This window comes from Watersipora subatra, chromosome 5 (genome assembly GCF_963576615.1).
Source record: "Watersipora subatra chromosome 5, tzWatSuba1.1, whole genome shotgun sequence".
In the NCBI taxonomy this organism is placed as follows: Eukaryota; Metazoa; Bryozoa; class Gymnolaemata; order Cheilostomatida; family Watersiporidae; genus Watersipora; species Watersipora subatra.
In genome coordinates, this window is record NC_088712.1 from 4299866 (window position 1) to 4324451 (window position 24586).

The 24586-nt window shown below is 30.4% G+C and overlaps 1 protein-coding gene across 1 annotated transcript in view; it reads left to right on the top strand.

Moving 5' to 3' along the window:
• The window catches only part of LOC137397058 (uncharacterized), a 34077-nt gene that overhangs the window by 4468 nt on the left and 5023 nt on the right, over positions 1-24586 (top strand). Inside the window, exons 2-7 of the mRNA XM_068083341.1 lie at positions 1333-1409; positions 7408-7692; positions 8355-8432; positions 9556-9774; positions 11181-11317; positions 12848-12974. Coding sequence (XP_067939442.1) covers positions 1333-1409; positions 7408-7692; positions 8355-8432; positions 9556-9774; positions 11181-11317; positions 12848-12974 — 923 coding nt within the window. The remainder of the gene's footprint in view (positions 1-1332; positions 1410-7407; positions 7693-8354; positions 8433-9555; positions 9775-11180; positions 11318-12847; positions 12975-24586) is intronic.

A 24586-nucleotide genomic window follows, 5' to 3' on the forward strand; every position in this document is an offset into this window, starting at 1 on the left:
GTGTAATAAATAGCAAGTATGCAATGCAAGCTACCGTGCTCCGATGAAAAGTCATAGTCATATTTATTAAGTAATTTAGATAGATAAATGATTTGATAATGATACAAATAATACAAACTGAGAGAACCAAATAAAATTCATGAATTTGATGCATTAATAATAACAACAGTGCATAAAAATATGTTTAAAATGTTCCCATGCAGTAACACTTGTGTATTTAACGGTTATGATCTGTAAAAAAACATAACATCACAATGGACCAGGCACAGTGTACCACAAAATGAGTTCTTACCTCTGGGACAGACAGATAACATTAAAACTTGAATCTTAACGGAATGAATTCATGTTACAAAACGCATGCATAAATTTAAGTGTTAATTTTATTTAACTCTCAAATTTTTTGTCAGCTAAAATTTTAACAACTTCATTATCCTTTTTTTGGTTTTGTTTTCACTAAAAACCACACCAAATAATATAATAAATAAATAAGGCTCGACATCTCTTTCATGCGTTTTGGAAGACACATTTGCAAACATCAAGTCATCAATTTCTTTGTAATCAGTATAAGGTCTGCCCAATTTCATTTTTGAGATAAATTTTTGTCGACTCAGTAGGGCAGGTAAACAATATGCCTTAGTATGGCAATAAAAAAAAGCTTTGCGTTTCAGAGGTTTAGGCAAAAATATGTAATAACAAGGGCATTGTAACCATCGGGCCTATGTATTAATAAATCTACAATTCAGCGTTTTTAATTTTTAAAAGGGTATACAGTAAATGGAAGGATTGGTGGGTCAGTAAAACCGGTACAAACAATTTATGGGTCGATTTTGTTGTTAGATGCACGTCTTTTCAAACTTATTGTTGCACTATGTTGTGAGTTCAAAGCTAGCATGAATCAAATTTCTTATTTTGAGGTTAATAGTTTTAGTTGGAAATACTGGCAACGATAGAACATAGATGACAAATGTTCATATATATTCAAAAATATATATTAAATATTATATATATATTATGTATACATAAAGTTTTATAAACAAATATATATTTACATGTATGTATATAAATATATTTGTTATATTTATATCATATGTATATTATATTTATATTATATTATTATATTATATGATATGTTGTTATTTATATATATTGTTCATATGTATAAATGATTCAGTAATCATTAAAATTAAATGCAGTTTATCAATGTACAAAGATAGTTCCATGACCAGTTTGTCAAGATAAACCTAAAACTTTGTGCCGGTTCAATTATTTTGGATACAATTAATCAAAGTGAGTTGTAATTTGTTAGGTTTGACAATTATCTGCTCTTTTTAGGAGATCTCCGCTGGTGCTTTTGCAAAGTACTCAAGAAAAGAAAAGATGCAATGTTATGGCAGCTCATACATTTTCAGGTGCTCTTTTTACCCCGGTTTTTTTATTTTTTTTTATTTAATGAAGAGTCATTGGGAAAATTTACTATACAAAGTAAATAGTTAGATGTGAGTTGTTGTTGTATTTAATATGTTGTTAGTTGTGTTATAATTACACTCAAAAAGCATTTTGTGTTCAAAGATCTCATTTTTTGAACAACCAGTTAAGTTGAGTTTACATTTAAAAGGTTATTTGCCGTGTCAATTACATCAAAAATTTAAAATGCCAATTTGTTTTGTATGAAAAGTTAAGGTCTTGTACTATAATGCCAATTTGAATTAGCAAACAGATATAGTAGTCTGATTACACAGATGGTTATTTGGTTATTTCACAGGTCGAAAAACCATCATTTTACAAGGTCATTAAATGGTAGCACAATCCAGAGAATAGGTTGTTCAGAAGATACCATAATGCCATCATTATCGCCTCAAGATTACCAAATAGCAAATCACTATAACATTGATAATCTTTAATGCAAACATGGTTACAACAAGTAATTGTAATTTCTCCCTTATACCAATAAAAACTTTATTAACTTAACAAGTGTAATGAGATGATTTTTAAAGACTCGTTTCAAAAACTACTTACAATGATTTGCTCTGCATAGATAGTATTATGGAAAGACGAATTGGTTTTCCATAAACTTTTTCAAAAAGTTGTGAATAAATGTTTAAAACTCGCCAAATATTAATATTGTTTAACTTTCATATGAGCTTTTTGGTGGAGAGCATAACATAAATCTTTATTTAATGTGACTTTTACCGTTGTATTTTAATTCATAGTTTGACCAAACAAAAACAACTCGCAATTTCAAACAACTTTAGAGTTTGTAATGGTTCTTAAGACAATGCAAAATATTGCTAAAATCAAAAAAACTCAAGCAATAATTTTACCGCATGGCAAAAAAATATACGGAACTTTTTATGTGTTTCATAAAGTTGATTTTAAGACAAAATCGTTACTTGATTTTTAGTAATTTGGGTGGTTTCTTAAGCTAACTATTTAAAAAATTTTAATTCCATAATTTTCTGTTCCATGTCAGCTCAAAAAAAATTTCTTAAATTCTAAGCAAAATAGGAATAATTCATTCTTTGGTGAAAAGTAAAAATTTTTAATTAATCAATTATATAATTAATTTTTAATTAATTATATAAATAATTTTTTAATTATATAGTTGTTTGTTTAGAATTAAACCAATCACAATAATAAGTTCAACACCTCTGCCTATATGATGCAACAACTAAGTTAAAAGCTACATAAATACATCGTATAATTTATGATAGAGCTTCAGTCAGAACAAAAAAATGATAGATATTATGCTCAGAGAAGCTGCAACAATTTGCCTCTCAACATTGAAATAAATTCAACTTTGATTTTAAAATTAGATTCTATAATAATAAAAATTAAAATTAGTTTGCTTTGTATAATTTTATTTTGAAGCTAATTCGCAATTATTAGTTACAAATAACTTCCAAACTTCCATAAGACTGTCGTTATTGTACAAAACGGATGTGATCACGTAGCCTAAAACTAGTCTGAAAATAATAGTTTTGTTTTGCATCTGTTTTGAACTTGCAACAAAATACTTCCAAGTTATATTTTTGTTATAGTCAAAAAGTGTTTACTGTCCTAAAGAACCTTTAATCATGTGTAAATAAATACTGACGAAAGTTACAAAAATGTGATTCTAGTATAATTCATTATGAACTTCCGCAGTAAATAAACTTCCACGTTTGTTAAGTTTCAAAGAAAAAATACAAGTATGTGACGATGTAAATATCTGGGAAACATTTTCGTAATCATACTAAATATTTTTGTTAGCTACACTATGAATTATGTGGGATTTAAATCTCCTGGAATATGTACATGTAGATTCAATACTAACACATGAGAAACTTTAGTCATAACTGTTTATATTGGTAAGCAGGAAATTCCTGCAGGCAAAAAGGTGAAACATTCTCAAGGATGAATGTATTCAAGAAGAAAAGTTTTAGAAATATTTCTTTAAAAAACATTTAAAAAATATAATGTATGTACGAGCTGTGTTGTATTGCTTTATCGAGTCTTGTTGAGAGCAATTGTCCTCATTTATCTAGTTGGGTTATTTACTTTTCTCAATCAAAAGAAAACTTGAGATGTTTATTAACAAATATAAAACAGTTATTTAAACAGCTATTAAAAAGGGGGGTCATTACTTTCATAAAATTTATATACGTAAACAAAACACACAAATACCAATAACAATAAAAATATTTCATGGAACAACAGTCTTGCCGATTTCGTGGCATAAAAAAGTAAAAAACCCAATAAAAAAATTTTTATAATTGTTCGAAATTTATGTATGTATACATACATATATAGGTTCTATATATATTTATATTAAATACAGATATATATACATGTATATGTTTTTTTATAACTATGAATATAAAGATTCTTTTATTAAAATAGTTGATATATTTATTTAATGTATGTATAGACTAACAAAGTTATACATGTATGATATCCGTATATTAGATATACATGTATGTAACATATGTATATATAATACCAGTATATTATATATACATATATGTAACATATATATTCCGTTCATACATGGTTCTGTCTATTTATGACTATCGAAACATTGAAATAGAATAATGAAGAGTCCTAGCTGGATAACAAAAGTGAAGAATATTGTATTCCTGACAATCTACAACAAGAATGATACAGCCAGGTTATGCAATGGATTGATAATAACTTGCTCTACCGGCTGAAAGTAGATTAACCAATAAAAACCCTGACGATTTAAGTACAATCATTGTTTAAGCATGTGAAGAAAATGTTATGAACAAGGAATGTACAAGTAGAAGAGTAATGCAAATATTCATTCCAAATAAAAAAGATCACTTTCCTGTGTGTAGAAAACTGTTAGGTCATTATACATTAGTTGGACAGCGCGATGAAAAGATTGGCAGCATATGACACATATAATGATGTAATACCCAAACATAACAATAATTTTAAATGAGCCACTACAATGTAAATTGTAGCATGATTCAGCCAGAAGAAGTAGTTTGTAAGTAAACAATATAATGCAAGATGTTGTGTGACCCTAACAGTGTAGATTATGGCAATGTTATAGTAGATATTGACAGCAACATTTTGGAACATGTACATGTATAATGGCTTTGAAAGGTTGACTACAACGTGCACCTTAGTGCAGCTAATTAGTATTTGCAAGCATTGAGTTTAACAATAAAGCACAAAGTAAGTGTGAAATCATTATTACAAATTCAGTGCCAGTATGTAACTGAGTGAACTCCATCACTACTAAAATACAGTCCAAAAGTTAACAGGCTCTCTGAAATGACTGTAAAAAGGCGGTTCGGGATCATTCTGCAGTTGCCCAAAAATTAGTGTAGAACCCTGCATTGGCCTCCAGTTTAGTCATTTGACTAATGAGCTGATGCTTTAGGTAGGGTGAACCAGATGCGCTTAAAACCACCTAAAACAAACGTGAATGTGGCAGGCCGACAATCCAAAGACATTGAAATAGAAATAAACATGACACACCAAGATCAAAATTTTCCATTTAACAAAATATGGTATCCTAAACAGTACAGACCTAAGATATCAAATAAAAAAGTTAGGATGAATGTAAAGAGATGCCTAGCTTGAAAATAGGGAGATCCCTGTCAGACATTAGGTGGTCAAGGTATTTTGAGAATAGACCAGGTGTGGGATAGGCTGGTGATAGATATAGAACCCTATGGTCTAGTTTCTTACTTGATAATTGTGGATTGTTGTTTTAGCAGACTAGCTATATGGTTGAAGATAAGGAATGAAAGAATAAACACAATGATAAACTATTTATCAAATGTGTTTTTTTTCAAATGATGACCTCCAGTAGTGCTATCACAGAAAAGACGATGGTTTAAAAGCTCTTTGTTTTCTGTTTGTTTAAAGTCGTGAAATGTGCACCAAATTTTTATTTGTGCGTATAGACCATCTGAAAATAAAATTATTAAGCTTATTTATATAACTATCAAGCAATTACTGTATGCTCGGTTATGGTATTGAAGCTTCAGTTTTCTGGTAAAACAAGAGCCATGGAGCAGTTCCTTCTGAAACGCTATACTCATACAATATGTGAAGCCAAGATCTTACTGTGGATTTGCTGCGTATTTGCAGCATCCATGACAGCCCTTAGATATTTAGTGATATAGTTTGTACAATATCAGTGTATGCTAAATGTTTGACTGTTTAGACAAACAGGTTAGTCACTGCAACTGCAATTTAATCTCACTACAATACACTTACATCTTACTCTCTTACACTTATGAACTTAGACACTTACATGTACACGTAGATGTTATACTCACACTTTTATACACTTGCACATTTATAGACAAAACACATAATACACTAATAATACACTTATAAATGCAAAGGAATAATTACTAAAACTGCTTTCAATTGACATAGTTTTTTAAATGGCAGCCAAAGTCTTATATGACAGAGCATTAGCTCACAATTTTGTTCTGGTTGGCCATTAGACACAAAGGTCCCCTAGCGTTATTTTAGCATTTTCCCAAGGTAATATGATTCCAAATATTTATATGAATCGCCTAATATCTAATCGGAATAAATTTAAGCTATTGAGAACTGGATCACACGTTTGGATAAGCTAATTAAATGCATAAAATAATAAGCTTTTACAAATACAAAATTTGTAATACTGTTTCTAGCACTATTACTATCAATGCAACTATTTCTATTGTGATTTTAATTAGTATTACTCTTGATAATACTATTGCTAATATTATTACTTTTAGAATTACAATTTATATCACAATACTATTACCTCAACTCTTATTATTAGTATTAGGTAGTTAGTACTGGTTAGTATTTGTTATTGTTATTATCACTAGTGTTCCTTGTACTATTTCTACTAATTATACTTTTACTGTCACTTTTTGTTCTGTCACTTTTTAGTTTTCACAGGTATTTTATGAAATACCTGTGAAAACTAAGTTTTTTTAGTATTTTATGAAATACTAAAAAAAGTTAATAAATAAACTCTAAATTCTTAGCTCAATGTCGAGTTAATGCTACCATCACTTTACAATCGTTTCCATTGAAATTAGAATGACTTAGTCAAGATCAAAAACTGCTACATGTATGTTAGCTTAGAAGTGAGTTGTTTAATAGCAATTGCGAGTTGCATTGGGAGAGCTCCTTACAGTTTTGTGAAACCTGCGTGTAGAAATGCGGTAAAACAAGGTTTACTATAACAAAAAGTTAGGAGAGTTAGAGACCCACAAAGACAGGCCTTTAAAATAAATAGTTGCCAGGATATTTAGAAAGGTTTAGCTTGCTGTTAACATGTTTTTTGGATGAGTATATGTTACTAGAAAACCAAACACAACACAAATAGATATTTCAAAACTCCAAAGAATTACACACATTAAAATGAGTGTTGAAACATGCAAACATGTGACTTGCGCTTCTAAATAAGATACACCAGACATAATAAGAAGTAAGCATTTTAATTCTGCTGCTTGTTATAGTTCTCTTAACAGCGGAAAATAAAGAGTTCAAGAAAAGGCCCCATTTTGCGAAGAATAACCTCTCTACTTTTAATAGTCATGATGTGGCAGTTATCACATTGAACTGACAGGCAAAAAAGCACCCATGTTTAATTTTTTTCTGTAATAATAACCTGAGACGGACAATAGCAAACAATCTACATGTAGGTACCTTCTTGAGAAAGCTTACACAGAGAATTTATTAATAAATTTAAAGACCTAGCTATAGCCCCATGCTTTAAGTTGATCCATACTTTTGATTGACTCATTGCTTCCATAGGTGGGACTTATTGGCCAACATCTGTAAGTTTTCTCATGCATATGCAAACGTAGTTCTATATCACAATCATTTGTCACACCCTTTTGCAAAAATGGCCGTGCATCAGCTTTTTTTTGCTTATTACAGTGGTTTGGGCTGCAGCGTTTAACTTTCTCGGACCTGATAATGACTCTCAAGATTTGTTCTTATACCGGCAAAGAAACTATGTCCTGCATCAACTTTTACAAAAAGAGTGTCATGAACTGCTTAGATTCAAGCGTGAAGCAATCGATGCTAACCATTTATCTTCAGCATTACTTACAGAACGAAGGGTTTACGATCGATTGTTGAACGCTATGGTCGAGTGTCGGGCAAAAAACAGTTTGGTAAGAGCGCCAGCTTCTACGACTACTGAAGTAGTAATCTTGCCAGGTAAAACAAACTTTAATGCAAAAAAATTCAAAGTGTGTATGTTTAGTTTACATTTATTGTGTACTTCTTTGAGATATTACTCTGCTTTTGTTTTCTTTAGTTGAGATCCAGTGTACCCTTTATAGGTAACTATTTTGTGTACCGCTGTGGTAAACCCCTTTCGTGTACCTCTCAAATGTATACCTAGTTTACCCTCATTTACTAAATATGCATTTACTAATACTACATATAACATTTAGTAATCTTCTCTAGTGTACCTTTCTAGTATGCCTTTCTATTCAATGTATGCATAGAAAATTTCAAAACACTATAATAACATTTGATCATCTTTACGCATCATGATTATTTTAGTTTTAGGCTGTAAAGTGATAAATATATATATATGACTTATTTTTAATTTATAAATATAAATTTTTTGTTCAAGTGTCTTTAATTTAATAAGATCCTTCACTAGACCTGATTAGACAGTTTTATCAATTATGGATAAGTTACCAAAGATCTGATAATTGTCACATTTAGACTCAAACTTCCCACGTATCATCAATAAATGATGAGTTGGTAAAATGATTTTTTGCTTTTTAATATACGACAAAGCTGTGTTCTGTTGAGTGCATCAATATTGTATAAGATACGGATATTTTTGCATCTTGATTATATTTCAGGAAATGGATCAAAAACAGCAACAACCGCGGAACCCAAAAAGTCAACTGTTCTGCAAGGTTTGTGGTCCACACCTCGAGGTAAGTTACCAAGTGCCTGATAAACATTGTAGATATTGTGAGAAGCACAAAGTTGATCTAGTAAAAAAGTTTTGTAAGCTACAAAACAACGCAAAAATAAATACATTGTTATTATAAATAATCAAAATATATAAATTATATAAATAATATAAATGAATAGAAATAGTTCATTAAAGCAAAACTCACCGTGGTGACAGAAATTTTATTATATGCAAATTATTTTAACATTTTTAGAAACATCTCACAAATTAGTAATATTTCAATAGCAGTTGTATCCAATGTTATCAATAGCAGTCTTCCATCGACGTCAAAAGGTAGCATGTGACTATTATGTTTATTGTGCTTTATAGTTTTTCCTCCAAATAATTCAATAAAATTTAGATATTGGTTAAAATTGTAAACTTTTAGTTAGTAGCTTAAAAAACGGAGCATTGACAGCATTAAAATAGACCGTGATAAGGCAAAATATTTATCCTTCTGTAAACAAAAGCTTTTGAGAGAGAGCAGATGTTTGCAGATAGCTTGGTGAATGTATCTAAGTATTCCATTAAGGATCAAGCATGAGTCCTCATTTTCTCCCTGCAGCCTAATCTTTCACCATTTTCTATTCTACAGTCATAGCATCTTTTTCTGCCTTGTCCATTTATGTACCTCGCATAATCATACACCTCCAAATTTGAGTTATAAAAATCTGCAAAGATTACAGATATAGTCAAAATTCAAAATCTATTAAAAAATCTGAAATTTTGAATTATTTTGTAAATGTAAAGCAATACTTTAAACTTCTCAAGGAGATATAGTTTTTTTATTATAATATTTCCTCTGGGTTTTATCTTTAGTATTAAAAAAATGACACATCATTTACTAACATGTGTAAAAACTCAAATGTATTCAGATAACCATTTTCAGCAGCAGATGAATTTCATGCTTTTAGTAAGCAGCTTATCAAGATAAAACAACAGTACCTCTTATCACCATTAAGTTTTCCAGATATTTGTAAAATAAGTTTATGTAATTGAATGTAGTAAGATTATAAGTATATTATTAGAAACAATATTTTCACAACACATTTAAATGAAGACTTTTTTGTGTAAAAACTATAATTAGTAACGGCTGCTTTCAGATTGTCAAGAATATTATGATCATGGATCAAAAACTTCTGGACCATATGTGATAGCTCCCCCAGCGTACAATAGTACAGAGTTTTACGTGTGGTGCGACTTCTTTGATGGACATGGTTGGACTGTCTTTCAAAAACGTTTTAATGGCAACGTGAATTTCTATCGAAACTGGACTGAGTACAAGGAAGGATTTGGTAACGTGTCTGATGAGCACTGGCTAGGTAATTCTACTTTTATAGTATATTTTTACATTTCTTATATTTATGACAAATCACATTTTAGTAAACTTATATGCATCTTGAAGGTTGATGTTCTAATGTTCTGCAAATTAAAAGAGAAAACTTGTATTTACTAGTGGTATTATATAGATTTTTTTCTATTTCTAAGTTTCCATTTTTGAGTAATAGTGGTAGACTTATATGATGTTGCTGGTACCAAATTCAAATGTATCGTTATTTGGTTTACCTTTTTAAATACTGTACAGGAAAAAAAAGTTTTTCAGCCATGCCCAAATCAATTCTTTTTTAATTTTTCTTAGTTTTTTAACATGCTTCAAAGTCTTGAAAACTGTACAAAAAAAGTAAATTCAACAAACGTCAATGAATAAAATAGCTAAAGATTGACATGAAGGGTTTCAGAAGGTAAAAAAATTTATTAAAGGTTGACTTGCAACAAAATTCACATTACCGTTATTTAATATGTAAAGAATCCCCATGTCTTACACTGTTGTGTTGTAAGTGAAAAATATGTGGAAAGGTGATTACAAGCTCTTAAAAGCTCAAAAACGAAAAGAACATCGCAGCTACACGAGACCGCCGTAGATTCCCTTTCCAAAACAGCTCAAATGTGACGTAGTTGTGAAAGATGGTTTCTGTTTACACTTTCTTGCAACCTTATTCATCGAAATATTTTTTACAAATATACTTTACGCATTCAATAAAACTATGTCTATTGTTTTTTATGCATCTGTTTTATCGTCATTGTAATGCTGTCATTTTTAGCACTGATATATTATAACTTACCGTAAAAAATCGTTAAACTTTTTAATTTTAGCTCGAAGGAGTACATATTGATTATCGTCATGATTATCAGACAGGCTTATCTGATAATCATGACGAGCCTGTCGGTCACCTGTGATAATTGAAAAGCGCTGCAAAAATTATTGGCGAAGTATTGGGTCACATGATCAGATTACGACTTAACGATTGAATAATGCCGAAACAAAACTGTAAAGTAGCGAGCATCTATATTTGATACGGGGTCTTCAGTATAACCTGAAGTGTTTGTCATAAACTAGTACTACGATAAGTTTTATATTGAGCTTTTTATTGGCCTTTTAATTCAGATGAGAACATACGTGACAAGACGATAACCAAATTTTGTGGTTACGTCATTGAAATAAAAAGGTTCCAATCTACAGCGGCTTTTCGTTTTTGAGCTTTTAAGAGCTTGTAATTACAAATCCTCATATTTGGTACTTGCAACACCACAGAGTAAGACACGGTGAATCTTTTAATACCAAATAACTGTAATGTGAATTTTGTTGCAAGTCAACCTTTGAATCTTAAAGCTGGCATAAAAGCTGGCTTCAATAAAAACGATATCAGCTTTGATTTTTTTATTTTAGGTCTAGAAAAACTTCATGCTATCACGCTGACAAATAGAAAAATGAACATAAGAATCAAAGAGGTAAATAAAACTGCAGTATCTGGTACCTGGGCTAATGTGTCAATAGATGATGAGACAAGCAAGTACAAGTTACACGTAAGTAAAGTTATTCAATCATCAGGTCAATTGAGTTTAAAATATTTCATTGAATATAAGCAGACCAAAGTTTCTTTGTTTCGTAAAATGTATAAAATAGACTTTCAAAGGTTGTTCAGCTGCTGACTTAATTCAGGTTTTTGCTGAAGAGAAGAGTCAAAAGATTGTAACATAGTTTGATATTTATTAAATACTTTCATCAGATCTTTCTATTTGTGTCTTCCATAAAATGTACCGTAACAACACAACTAAAATTGTGTAATTGCTAAATGAATGGGCTTTGCACACTGTCGGCTTGGCTCCTATGAAATATTTTATTTCATGAGTCGTCTTCTTGTTATACAGCACCAGAAATAACTTTTTTAGGTAAATTTTTTTATATATTTGTCCAAAAGCTCAGTTAAACCAACTAAAGACTGAGTGTGACATTGCTTTAACAAATATTCAAGTCAAATATAGTTTAAATGTGCTTGCAAATTAATTTATCATATATTTTTGGCTATTTATTTTTATTCATTCACAACTTTATTAAACTTCTGAATAATTACAATTTAGATATTTGATGCAGTATAATGGGGCGAATCAATAAATTAGATGGATGCCGGGAACTGAAATTATGCAATTTACAGCCAAAGAAATTATGCAAGGTATTTTGTTTTAAAATTTTTCCTAATAAGCAAGCATTTATGCAAAAAACTATAAAATATGATCCAAAAGATACTTTGTGTTTGAGATATGATGAAGCAAAAATTGGTTCCATTTTATCACAAACATGGTGAATTGCATGGCCAATTACTGCCAAGAGTATAAAGATGCAGTAAGAACACTGTAGATTTCAAGATATAAGCCACTGATATTACAAGTCACCATACATGTTATAATATATGTCGTCAAGTACGTTATGATATAGGTGACTATACGCGTTCAGATATAGGACATAGTACATAGTGCTATATAAGTAATTATTAGTAGATCATTATTTAGGTCACCAGAGAAGGCATCATATGTATAATTCACTAAGAAGGTCATTATACAAGTCACCATATGATGAAAATTGTAGCTTCTGAATAGAAAAATTAAAGTATTGAATAATTCTATTATTCAAGGAAAATCTTTCAATCAAGATAATAAAAACTTACGTATTAAAATTATTTCATATTATAATTTCTAGTTAAAAATCTTTCATAAAAACTCATGCTGACTGCACGAAAAGATTTTAAAACATAAATCTCAAAGTTTAATTTAAACACTCATTATTTAATGATGAAATATTTTTAGAACATGTGACTACCAGTTTTAGAATCTTACAATTAAGATTTTAAACACTAAAATATTTAGAATCTATGAAAAAAAACTACCACATATTTTGTTCCATTCAAAGTTTCTAAACTTTGTTGTTGGCTCTAAAAGCAGTTAGGATGTTCTCTAAGTAATATCTTGCGTTACCTACAAGCACCTTAAATATTACCAACTATTAAATAAACAGTCTTCAAGTGTTTTGTAGCGTGTATGTGTACAATCTACTACTAGGTGAGTGACTCTGAATACACTGGGAGTCTGTTAAGTGTCGGTCTTTCTTACCATGATGGAATGGCTTTCTCAACAAAGGATCAAGATAATGACATATCAACCTTGCACTGTGCCGCCGCTTATCCAGGTGAGCATTGAATTACTTTAGTTTCTAGGCATTTGTATTATCTCAGTTTTAGCAAGAATCTTTCACTGTGGTTGAATGACAGCAATCAACTGCAGACACAAAAAGTTTTGATGACAGCATAAAAAAGTTTTTTTCATTTTCAGTTTGATAACTTTATACAAAATTTTCTGAAAGGTTAAATTAACCAATTTGAGCTATTTTTAAGCTACTACTGCCTTAAAACCTCAAAAATATTACAATTATCAAACACGAAACGCTGATGGTTTTCCTTTAATCAAAAGTAGTTGAATGTTGCAAAAGAGCTGTAAATTTGCATGATAGACTGGCGACTACATGATTTTGCACTTAACTAGTCTGGGAACAAAAAAATAGTTTTAGCATAGAGTTTTAGCGCCTCCCACCATGAACACCAAGTGATATTTGCACTTAATAAAGTAGCTTGATGGTATAACAAGTTTTATCTAGCTGCAATGAGTCTTTAAATTTTAACATGATACATTCATTCAAACTAATAAACCTTAATGAAGTATGAGTGGGAGACGGCACATGCATGTGCACGAGTGCAGCTGTACTTGCTTGTGAGTGTACCGCTACACCAGTGCACGTGCATGTACATGCTTGTACATGCATATATATCTGTGTGTGCCTCTATGGTGACGTTTGGTGTGGTGTCATACGATGTTATTTTATGCAATGTGGGACTGAGCAGTGATATTTATGTGTGTGCGGTGTGTGCATACAGTATGTCTGTGTGGGTGTGTGTATAATTGTGTGGGGGTTTGTATTGTATGGAATGTGCGGTAGAGTGTGGTGTGATACGCCATGGTAAGCTATGTTACCTAAGGAGTAATAGGTTGTGTCGGGTTGTGAATAAGTATTGCTGTGGCGGTGTATGTTGCAACGTGGCATAGTATTGTGCGGTGGGATGGTTTCGCAGTGCTGTTTTGTGGTATGGCTTGCTATTTTGTGAGTCAGTCTATTTGGGTAAATGTAGTGAGCTCACATTTAGGAGCATATTTATTCCAACTTTTATATTGGTATACTCTGTGCCTTCTACCGATTTATTAAAATATTTGGTTTTAAACATTTTTTGGACGGAAATGTTAATTTGTAGACAAACATGATAATTATATTGTAGGTGCTTGGTGGTTCAAGAGCTGTTTCTACTCAGATCTCAATAGTCTATATGAAGATATGTACTGGAGGACGTATTCTTCACCACTAATAGAAAGCGTAATGAGAGTCACCAGACAATGATGAACTTGATATAACAATAATACAAAGTGATATAACTTAGTATGGTTTGATATGACATGATCTGACATTGGAATCTAATAAGTTTTTAGCTTTCCAAACAAAAATAAATTTTTTGAACCCATTTTTTGTTTTCTGTAATTGTTTAGTGTTGGTCTACTATGGTGGCAGTTCGATGTAGTCTGTAGTTATGATGAATTTTGATGTACACAATCTGAAATTAATTTAATCTTATTTCCAGAACAACGGATTAATAAAATTGTCATGGATCCTCAAAGATATTATTAGATTTGAATATTTGAAATGTTTGCTTTTAAATTGTGCATGTAGAATAAGTAAGCATACAAGTTTTAATTTTGTTAAATGAAAACTTCATTTTTCATTTTAAAAACGGTAAAGTTTGGCAAACATTATGGTTTCGTAAAAAAATTTCAAAGAGCACATGTGATAGTCTGCAATAAATATTAGCATCATTGCTGCACCAAACAGAGAGCACTTCTGTCCCGTGCTAGTTACTGCAGCGGAAACATCAAACCCGCAAATAACCACCATAATTTATAAAGATGGTCCAATTTTGTTACGATGACAAGTGAGGGTTTTTAGCAAACATATAGCAATGTTTCAAACCTTTATTTAGTTCCTGTGCTCTAAACTCATATATACCCACCGGATGCTATATCTATAGAAATGAAGAATATTCCAGGTATCATCGTGCCAAACGCTATTATGTTGTAAACATAACAACCTTTACTGCATCTTACTTTTTTCTTGTAAGATAGTTTGTCAGTTTGAAGATCTTGTTACAAAACAGTCAGTGCATGTTACTAAAAAGGGCTGTAGACAAGGACAATGTGAAAGTACTTTGCTGACAGCTACTATTAGAGAAACCTCTGTCTTGGGTAAGAAGAGAGTTCCAACATACCAAGTGTGTCAAACACTCATAAAACAAACTGTAAGTTGTGTTTGCCGACTGTGTTGAGACTTTATTTATTTATTATGGGTTGGACAAATTTGAGTTCCCAGCATCAAACCCCGTTACTGCTGCTATTTTTGGAGTTTACTACCCTTGTCATTCATGTTTCTGAGCTGGGTAGGAACTATCAGAAAGAGGTCAGTTACTTTGCTTCAAATAAAAGTAGTGACAAATGATGTCAGTCAAAAAGTAAACAAAATTCTGAAGTCAAAGTAGAACATACGGCTGCTCAAAAAATTAACATAATAATGAGCAAACAACTTATGTGGTCTCTACCAATAATATAAAGACTAACAACATTTTGTTTTGGTTTAAAAAAATAATTCTTTCAGCTATATATGCTACCAAAGAAATCTTGGCTCTAATGTTTGACTGAGATACTAATGGTACCTAACCTATGCCGGGTGTAGGCTGCACACTATTCAATAACTTAGTTTTCAAAACTTGGTCTACGTGTTATGTCTTACTGTATGTGCTGGGCAAGGCAAAATCACTACTTTCTATAAGAACTGAAGTATGCATTCAAGATTAGGGAACCAAAGTTTTTTCTTCAAGATGCATACACCTGTCTCCTTAGTTTTTGCTACTATGATATGGAGTAAATATATTATATACAGTATGCAGCATAAGTGGTGTTTAAAAAGCTTCAAAAATTTAACAGTATGGCTAAAAATGTTTCTCAGTTTAAGGAGTTATCTTCCCGGTCAATAAAGGGCTGTGATGTTTAGCAGCAGTATGTCACCTCTGACTAGTATCATGTTAAGCTTTTTGGTTGGTGTTAGTAATGACTAGAGATATTTTAACCTTGAAGAATAACTTGCACAAAGTTTCAGTAAATTATATTTGAAAGTGTTGGTATGTTTTTATCATTTGCAATTGTTTTTGATGTTTGAATTGATCTGACTGCCAGGATATTTAAAGATTAAAACCAAAAAAACTTGCTCAAGGTGAAAATGATTAAAAGACAAATGCATGCAACATTATTTCATTAGTTGATATCGTTAGTGCACTTTATATCGGCTATTGTGTTTAAGTTGCATCATCAAATGTTCCTATTAAGTTTGTCACTTTGCAATTATAGACGGTACACTCCTATGTTTGCTTGATATGAGCATTATATTTCTGATCTAGATTCTGGCAATCAAATCACCTCAAAAGATAAAACAATTTCAAATTATAAAGAAATATTGATACTTTTAATAAAACCTACTATAGCTGTGTGGGTTTATGTTCAGTCTCATTGGTCAGATAAAATACAGTATGAATGGTCATACAGTTTGTCTTTTATACCGACTACAACTAAATCATAGAGAAACATTTCTAAGAAGTGAACTTGAAAAAAGTACCAAGCCACAAATTTCAGTTCATATCAAGCAGTATTAAAAATTTGACTAAAAGCTAAATAATTGTGCAATAAAATGTTATTAAAAGTTCTAGACTTGGAAAAAATGCTAGAAATTTTTGCAAATAAAAATCACCACAAGCTGTAAACTAACATTGTATTTCGAAAAGTATGTCATGTTGCATTAGTTTAGTTCGAAGTTGTCAGCTTCTTTCTTCAAAAGGCCACTTGCCAGACATGCATCTAATAAAAAATTACAGGTTTATCTGGCATTCTTATACCGCTCACAACAATTTTATACACAAAATAAAACTTAATTTAAGTCTACAAATCTCCTTTTCAGCCTGCCATACTACAAAAAGACAATGAGCTCGCCTATATTTATTTTCCACATAAACTGTGTTACTGGTAATGCTACTACCAGTAGTACCATTCTAAGATAATAAATCTATAGAGTGTTGATCGGTTAGCTACATAACAAAACAACCAGCAATTATTACAACTAACTTTAACAAAGTTTGTTTTCAGATTTTAAGGGTTATATAAAACTGTAACTAGCAAACTGCAAATGCTTGTGATGATACAGTGCACTATCTGCATACGGTTATTCTGATATGCAATTTATTTACCTTACAAAGTGGAAAATGATGATTCTTTCAATTCACAATATGATTCTATTTTCACCATACAAATTCAACACCATTTTTGCCCCAGGTTAAGTTTGGCAGTCAGTGTGCTGATTATGTGCGTCAAAATAACAAAGATCCCTAAAGGATGTTTACCAAAAATATTTTTACAATGCATGAAAGAAACATGATGATCGAATTCCCTCAGTTCAGTATTTTTCCTGTGTAAAACGGTAAAACTTTCCCATTTAAATCAGTAGAAAAGATGAAGTCACGATCTCTTCAAAGAGAAGGTCAGATAATTTAACTTAACATGCTAACAAAAATCCTTTTTATTACAAAAACAACATTGTTCGACCTTTCTTGCCGAGTTACAGTATGTAGAATGATGTTTTAAGCAGGCCTGTTAGAAGTTGCAGTGAAAGCAAAGACCGGAACTGATAAGTGATATAAGTTTAGTGATTAAAAATTAAAATACAGTAAATAATTAAAAATTCAGTACATACTAACGCTAAAGTTTCAGTATGTGTGTTTAGAAAGGTAAACCTAATTAAAAGGAATTTTAAGTTTATGTTTAATGTACGGCGGCATTAATAATAATAACTCTTACAGTACTTTTTAATGTTACATTTTATGGCAGATCTTAACCCCTATATACACTAAATACAAATATTGTACAAAGTCTATGTAGGTAACTATAGTTATTAAGGTTAACATACTATTTTGTTACTATTTTTTAATATGTACAACATTTATATAAAATTTTGACGATTTTACTAGGAGATGTTTGCATTAAATAAGTACTATGGTTCCTACACCATTACATAGGATTTTTTCACTAGACAATGCCAACATGGAACAAATAAAAATTGTATCCTGAGGGTGCACTGTAGTGGCAAATTTTTACCTAGCATCACTGAGTAGGCGGTTCCCCACTAAATCATGTAACTTCTTTGCAGTGAATTAAACAAATGCCCATAAAGGTTTTAATTACAGTAGGTTATTTTAAGCTTAAGAGCCTAAAATATGCTAATTGAAAAGACTATAGCAACAGGTTTAGAGTTCCTACATGTATATAAAAACCTTGACGCAGGTTTCATCCTATAATCAATGCATCAGTACATAACAGCACAACACTTAACCTCGGTTTTTGTACTTGTTGGTATGTAATAAAGTACCATAAGTAATAGGCCTACATACCATCAATTAACACGTTCACTTGATGGTAGGTAAAATTTTGTGTATCAAAAATTTATATAACACTCAAAACTTTAAAATATTAGCTTTTTTAATGTAAGTTTTAATAGTTGCTAGTAGCTATTTTATACAGCTCACCAGTAGATACTTTTTGGAGTTAATATTTAGGTATGATAGACAATGCTTACCATCATTGTTAATAAAACTCGCCTAGGATTTTAGCGTTTTTTGTTTGTGTAGCCCTGATAATTAGAACAATAAAAAACATAAAACAATGAACAATAAACTATTGTAGTATATATAATTGTCCAAGTTAATTATCAACTTTTTATTATGCTATTTGCTATTTGCTATTTACATGTGTACACGGTGTGAACACCTGTTCATTTTTAGTTTTGACCATTTGCGGTTTTTATATAAACCAAGCCAGTTTTAGTTTTGGCTACTTGAAGGCCTAAAATACAGCATATGCAAAGACCCTAGCAATACAAGTGTGTTATAAATAAACAGACATTTTCTAGGGTAATGCTAACACCATCGAATTGCTACTACTGCTGATAGTCAAGTTGAAGGTTTGTTGTTAATAATTTAGTTGGTTATCTACTACGTTTAGCTCACATTTTAATCTTTGACTTGGCTGAAGATAATCTTCATATATAACTTTAAAAACTAACTTTTTAGCAAATAGTTTTAATAAAGAATTCTACTCTGAATAATAACAAACTTTACATGTAGTAAGTGAATAGACTATGAGAGCGGTAGTTTTCTTGATTGATTGACTAGACACTACAATTGCGTGGGAATAAAATATGATTGTTAAGGACAATAAAATAATTTTTTGATAGTTGCAACATAATGAAAAGATAACTAAAACACCAATTTTATTTCAATTTTATTTATTGGATTGCTTTAGAGCTGGTTTTTTAGAATTTATTTCACTTCATGTGTTATCCTAGCTTTTGCCTATATATCGTAGTTCTATCCCGATATAAATTTTGCAATTTAGGTTTTTTGTGCAAGTTTTTTATTAAACCTTTGCAGAGCACTTGAAACTCGGATGTTTGCTATTAAAGTTATTAAAGATCTGATCTAGTTATGAATTTCACATTTTCGTTATATAGGTCCGAGTAATTGGCAGTTCATTCTTGGTAAATTTATACTCCAAGAAATATTTCTGGTGCATTTTCAAAAATGTTTTTGCAGTTCATCCAACATATTATAATCAAACTTTAAAAAAAAATTTAAATGCCTAAAACTCTATTGTCTAACCTTTTGTCATTTTTCCAAAAAATGTGTGAGCCAACTTGGTAAAAAATGTTTTAAGGCAAAAAAATGAATTTCTGTGCGAGGTTAATTTGGTTTCAGCTTACGACCTTAGACATGGGGTTTTTAGTAGGTGCCAGATAACTTTTCCTTTTTTGCAGCAAATCAAAAGTCAGTTTTTAGAAACAAAGAATGAAAAAACTAACTTATAGATAACTTGGATAAAAACTGTGAAACCCTAATATAATTCAAAAGATTGTAAACCTGTCTATTTAAACAAATTTTGGTGTTTCTGATAAGCTCATAAGATTAACCATATAAACTTTAACATTTATTATATTTTAATTACATCAAACTGTGCTTTTAAATTGCTGCCTGACCTTATGTTGTTTATTAACTTATGAAAGATAATAAAAATATGTACAACTCCAATAAAGCACCTTTGTTTCTCAGCTTTTTTTAAAATAATGCAATGTTTTCACATTTGTTCAATGTTTAAATTAAAACAATAAAAGTTTAAACAGCAATAACAACATCAATTATTCTATTTAAAACCAAACTGCGTTTTTCAATTTTTTATTAATTTTTTTCTTCTGATGACCAAAGGTGAAACACAAGGTGCTGAGTTTATAGCTTTAAAAATTGTTTTAGCATGCAACGCACACCATCATATTATGATTTTTTCCAGAGATCTAGCACACTTTAAATAATGGAGTTATGTGCTATCAAGTGCAATGACCTGCTTGAATTAATATAGCTTTGGGTTTTTTCTGTTTCTTATGGAGTTTGGCAATTTGTCGTAGAGTTATGCTTTACGAGTAAACACATTTTTTATGGTTTGTTAATATGTTTTATGAACAAAAAACAATTCAATTAATTATAATTTACACCTAATGTGTAAAATGCACTTTTAATTAGACCTACTTTAATGTTTAAAATTTTGAGGTTTACGCATAATGTTTAAATACTGAAAGTTTTACTAATTTTTTTCTGAGAACTTGTTCAATTTACGTTTGGTCAATATCTTTGTATTATAAAAAAGTTCAAAGGAATTTGGCTTGAAATAGGTATTGTTGAAAGCTTTGCTAAAACAATACTTGCATGGTTTTCTTACAAATGTAATTTATTTTTTAACCTGGTAAATTGAAAAATTTTTATTTAGTGACTTCCTTACAAAAATTTGAAACCTACATTTTATTGTTTAACTACAGTTTAATATTATCCTTTAACTGCCCAGCATTGCCAAAGTGGTGAAAAAAATTTGCACACAGAAATATGTTCAACTTATATACACCATTCACCATCATACTTTTAAAAATGTATATCATGAGAAAAGGCTTTTGCGTATTTCAACTATATTGAGAGAAAAAGTAAAGCTACTGTAAAATTTTATATATGTGAAACAAGCAGAAAGTAATGGCTAGATAAAGTATCACTTGTTGCAATAGTTACATGTACAATTGAAAGTGAGTTGCCATGGATTCATTTCAAATGGACCGGTAAAACCAAATAAAAATCATGAATATGTTGAATTAACAATAGCAAAGAGTACAAAAAGTGTTTCCAGAGGAAGATTTCTGTTGCTGCAAAAGCTAATCATCAGCCTTTTTAATATGATGATACTGATGTGTGTACTTCCCCATAGGCGATACAAACGCAAACGAAATATTAAAATATCAAATATAAATACATCAGTGAAGGTTACGAAAGTACATACATTGTCAGACCAAAGCAAAACAAGTTAGAAAGGCATTTCCTACTCAAGAATGTCCTTGTGAGCAAATTTCAATTTACAATTTTTAGAAAATTTTCTTTGCAATATCCGCAATTCTTTGAAATAAATTGTGCCGATTTATTTGCACTGTATTGGACCATTTAAAATGCAAATAGCACAATTAGGAACTACAAACGAAGGAAAAATGAATAATGGATTTTGAGACAAATTTAAAATACTACTTTTAAAAAAACGAACACAAAAGGTAATACTAATCTGTATAAACATTTGTATTTAGCGTTAATCACAAAAAAGATACTGCAGTAGACGGGCTAATTAGGATAAAGCTCTTTAGTTAGATGCACGTGTTTGCATACTTGTCATTGCAATTGTAGCAATTTTAATTTCACTACAGTATAAACTTTCCATTGCTAGATTTCAGTGGCTTTAGATTCACGCAGTGATGACAGAAAACAAAAGATGAGCAAGTGACAAAAAACTTTGCTATTCATATATATATATATATATATATATATTTATATAATATATATATATATATATTTATATAATATATATACTAGCTGTACTACGCGGCGCTGCTTGGTTAATAAAAAAATCATTGGACAGAAAATGTATTTGTGATTAACATGCGCATGTAACAACATTTGCCATTTTATCTTTCAAGCTACATATCATGAGAAAAGAGTTTTACGTAATAGAAAGAAACTAACACTAAAAATAAAAACGACTGTAAAGGTTGTCAAATTTTTAACAAAAAATGTAACTTTTTAACTTTTTATCATTAAAAAAATGTTTTGTGCAGGTCAACTAAATTACAAAAAATAAAGACAACAATAAAAGGGTTCAGATATAGATTTAGATGGTTTAGATGTAAATGTGAAATAATTAGCAAGTATAGCTAAATTAGATCGGTTTTGCTATGATTACAGTAAAGGATGATATAGTAATGATACAATCATCATGAACTGAAAAAAAATAAAAATCTAGTGTACTTTGAATTAGTATTAACAATTTTTGCAAAGACGTGTGTTTTTAACCCTTTCACTACCGTTCATGTACAAATTTAGTTATTGTCATACCGCCAGCTATTTTACCGAACATTGCCAATTTTTCTTCCTGAGAAGTATACAATTTTCTCAACTTCAAATTCTATTTAGAACACATTTGTTAAATATTTTGTTTTGTCAACATAGTAGTAAATAGAGTAAATAGTGCTATGTCAAAAATTCAATGTCTCTATTCTTCATGCATTGATAAAGCGATGTGAAGCTCTGAAGCTAGAATGATCCTCTACAATGCTCCTTACTCTTACAAAATATTACATTCATCAACATCACAGTCAGTGCTGCTACTTTAATTATATGAGTAATCACAAAAATCTAAATCTGAATTGACTATAATGTCATCAACATGAGTCATTATCGTTTTTAAATTTGTTAGTTACTTACAAAACTTACACAAAAAATTTTTGTTTTCAAGTTGGAAATTCCAAAAGAAGGTTTAAATCTACTTCGTTATTTTAGGCTCATTTTATAAATAAATCTTTGGACAACACTGCCAATACTATGAAAATTTAAAAGATTGTTAGTTATGTTGTCAAAGAATAATAAAATTAGGTTACCATGCAACTGCTGGGATAGTCGCAAAATGTGTCTATCATTTTGGTAGACTATATTATTTGCATGGTTGAGAATGATAGCAAACGAGCAGAAGATTTGTCCACCCTTTCGCAAATGTCACTTACACAACCTTTGGATTACTCTCACTTTTCACCCTATCTATTGAAATGCCAAAAAAAATGTTTATAGTTTATTAATCACAGTCCAATATGGTGACTTTCATTATTTCTTCCAACAACGAAAAAATTGCCTAATACTTTTAAAACAACATTTTATGAAAAACTGGTGAAAAATATTAAATGTTGATTAATAAATTATTAAACCTTGAATTTAAATTCCGAGTTAAAACTTTTAGCTAAAAGTTGTGATATTATTTTACAATCACTTGACATGACAGCTTTTGATATAAACCTAAAGGAATTCGATTTAAATCAAACATGGTTAATATAGCTTAGTAATCATTGGTTTAATAGCAATAGTGAGTTGCATTTGGGATCTCTTCAATGTGTTTTTGAAACCTGAGGCTAGAAATGTCCTGAAAAAACATCAGATATGACTGAAATTTTAAGGTCTCAGAGACACACATAGTTAGACCTACAAACATAAATACAGTGGTGATACAAAATATGGAACCGCCTCGAACCTTTGTTGCGTAGCAGTGAGTTGTGAGTTGTATTTGTATTTTCAATGATCAATAATTTAAATAATTATACCAAATTATATATCATTTGAAATTTCGTGGTGTTGGCTTTTTGATAGAACTAATTAAAAACCACGTCTTATTTTCTATAAAATATTATTAGAGGTTTACTGAAAGCATTTTGTTAAATTTGTTTGTTAAGTTTAGTTGACTAAAATTTTTAGGATTTTTACACATCATTCATTAGACTACTGGCTATGAGATAGAATGACTAGTTGTAGGACACCCTGACTAGTAGCGCCTTCAACTGCTTTAGAAATGGAATTGTTTTTGGATGCAAAGAAGAATTAGATAATGTGACAGCTGATAAAATTTCCTTTCTAAGGATATATAATTTTCTAACTCCAGACCAAACCCAGCGAATATGAGAGCCGTTATAGCCCATTATTCAATAAAACACCAAGGCGGTTCCATAATTTGTATCACCACTGTACAGTAGTTGCCAGCATATTTTGGACCAAATTAAAGTTAACTGGTTTTTGAAATAACTGTTTTACTACAAAAACAAAGATAACCAACATCAGTAATTCATAACTCCAAGTCGGTAAATGCCTCATAAGGACTGTTGATGTCTGAAAAAAACACGACATACACTACTAGATAAAGCAATCTAAAATATGTGGGAAAAAATAAGAATTATGAAACAGAGTTATGCTTCTTTGTTCGAGTTCTCCTAACAACTGAGAGAAATAGTTTCATAAAGTTTACATTTTTCTCTAAAATAAAATACTTCTATTAATCGGGATTTGATGGCGAGCACAATTAACTGACATGCAGGAAAGAATTTACAATATATGTTATAACTGGACTTGTGCTAAAAACTTTAGTCTGGTAATAAAAAACCATGTCGGTACCTCCTTAAACACACTGGCAGAAAATGTAATAATGACTTTAAAAACTTGG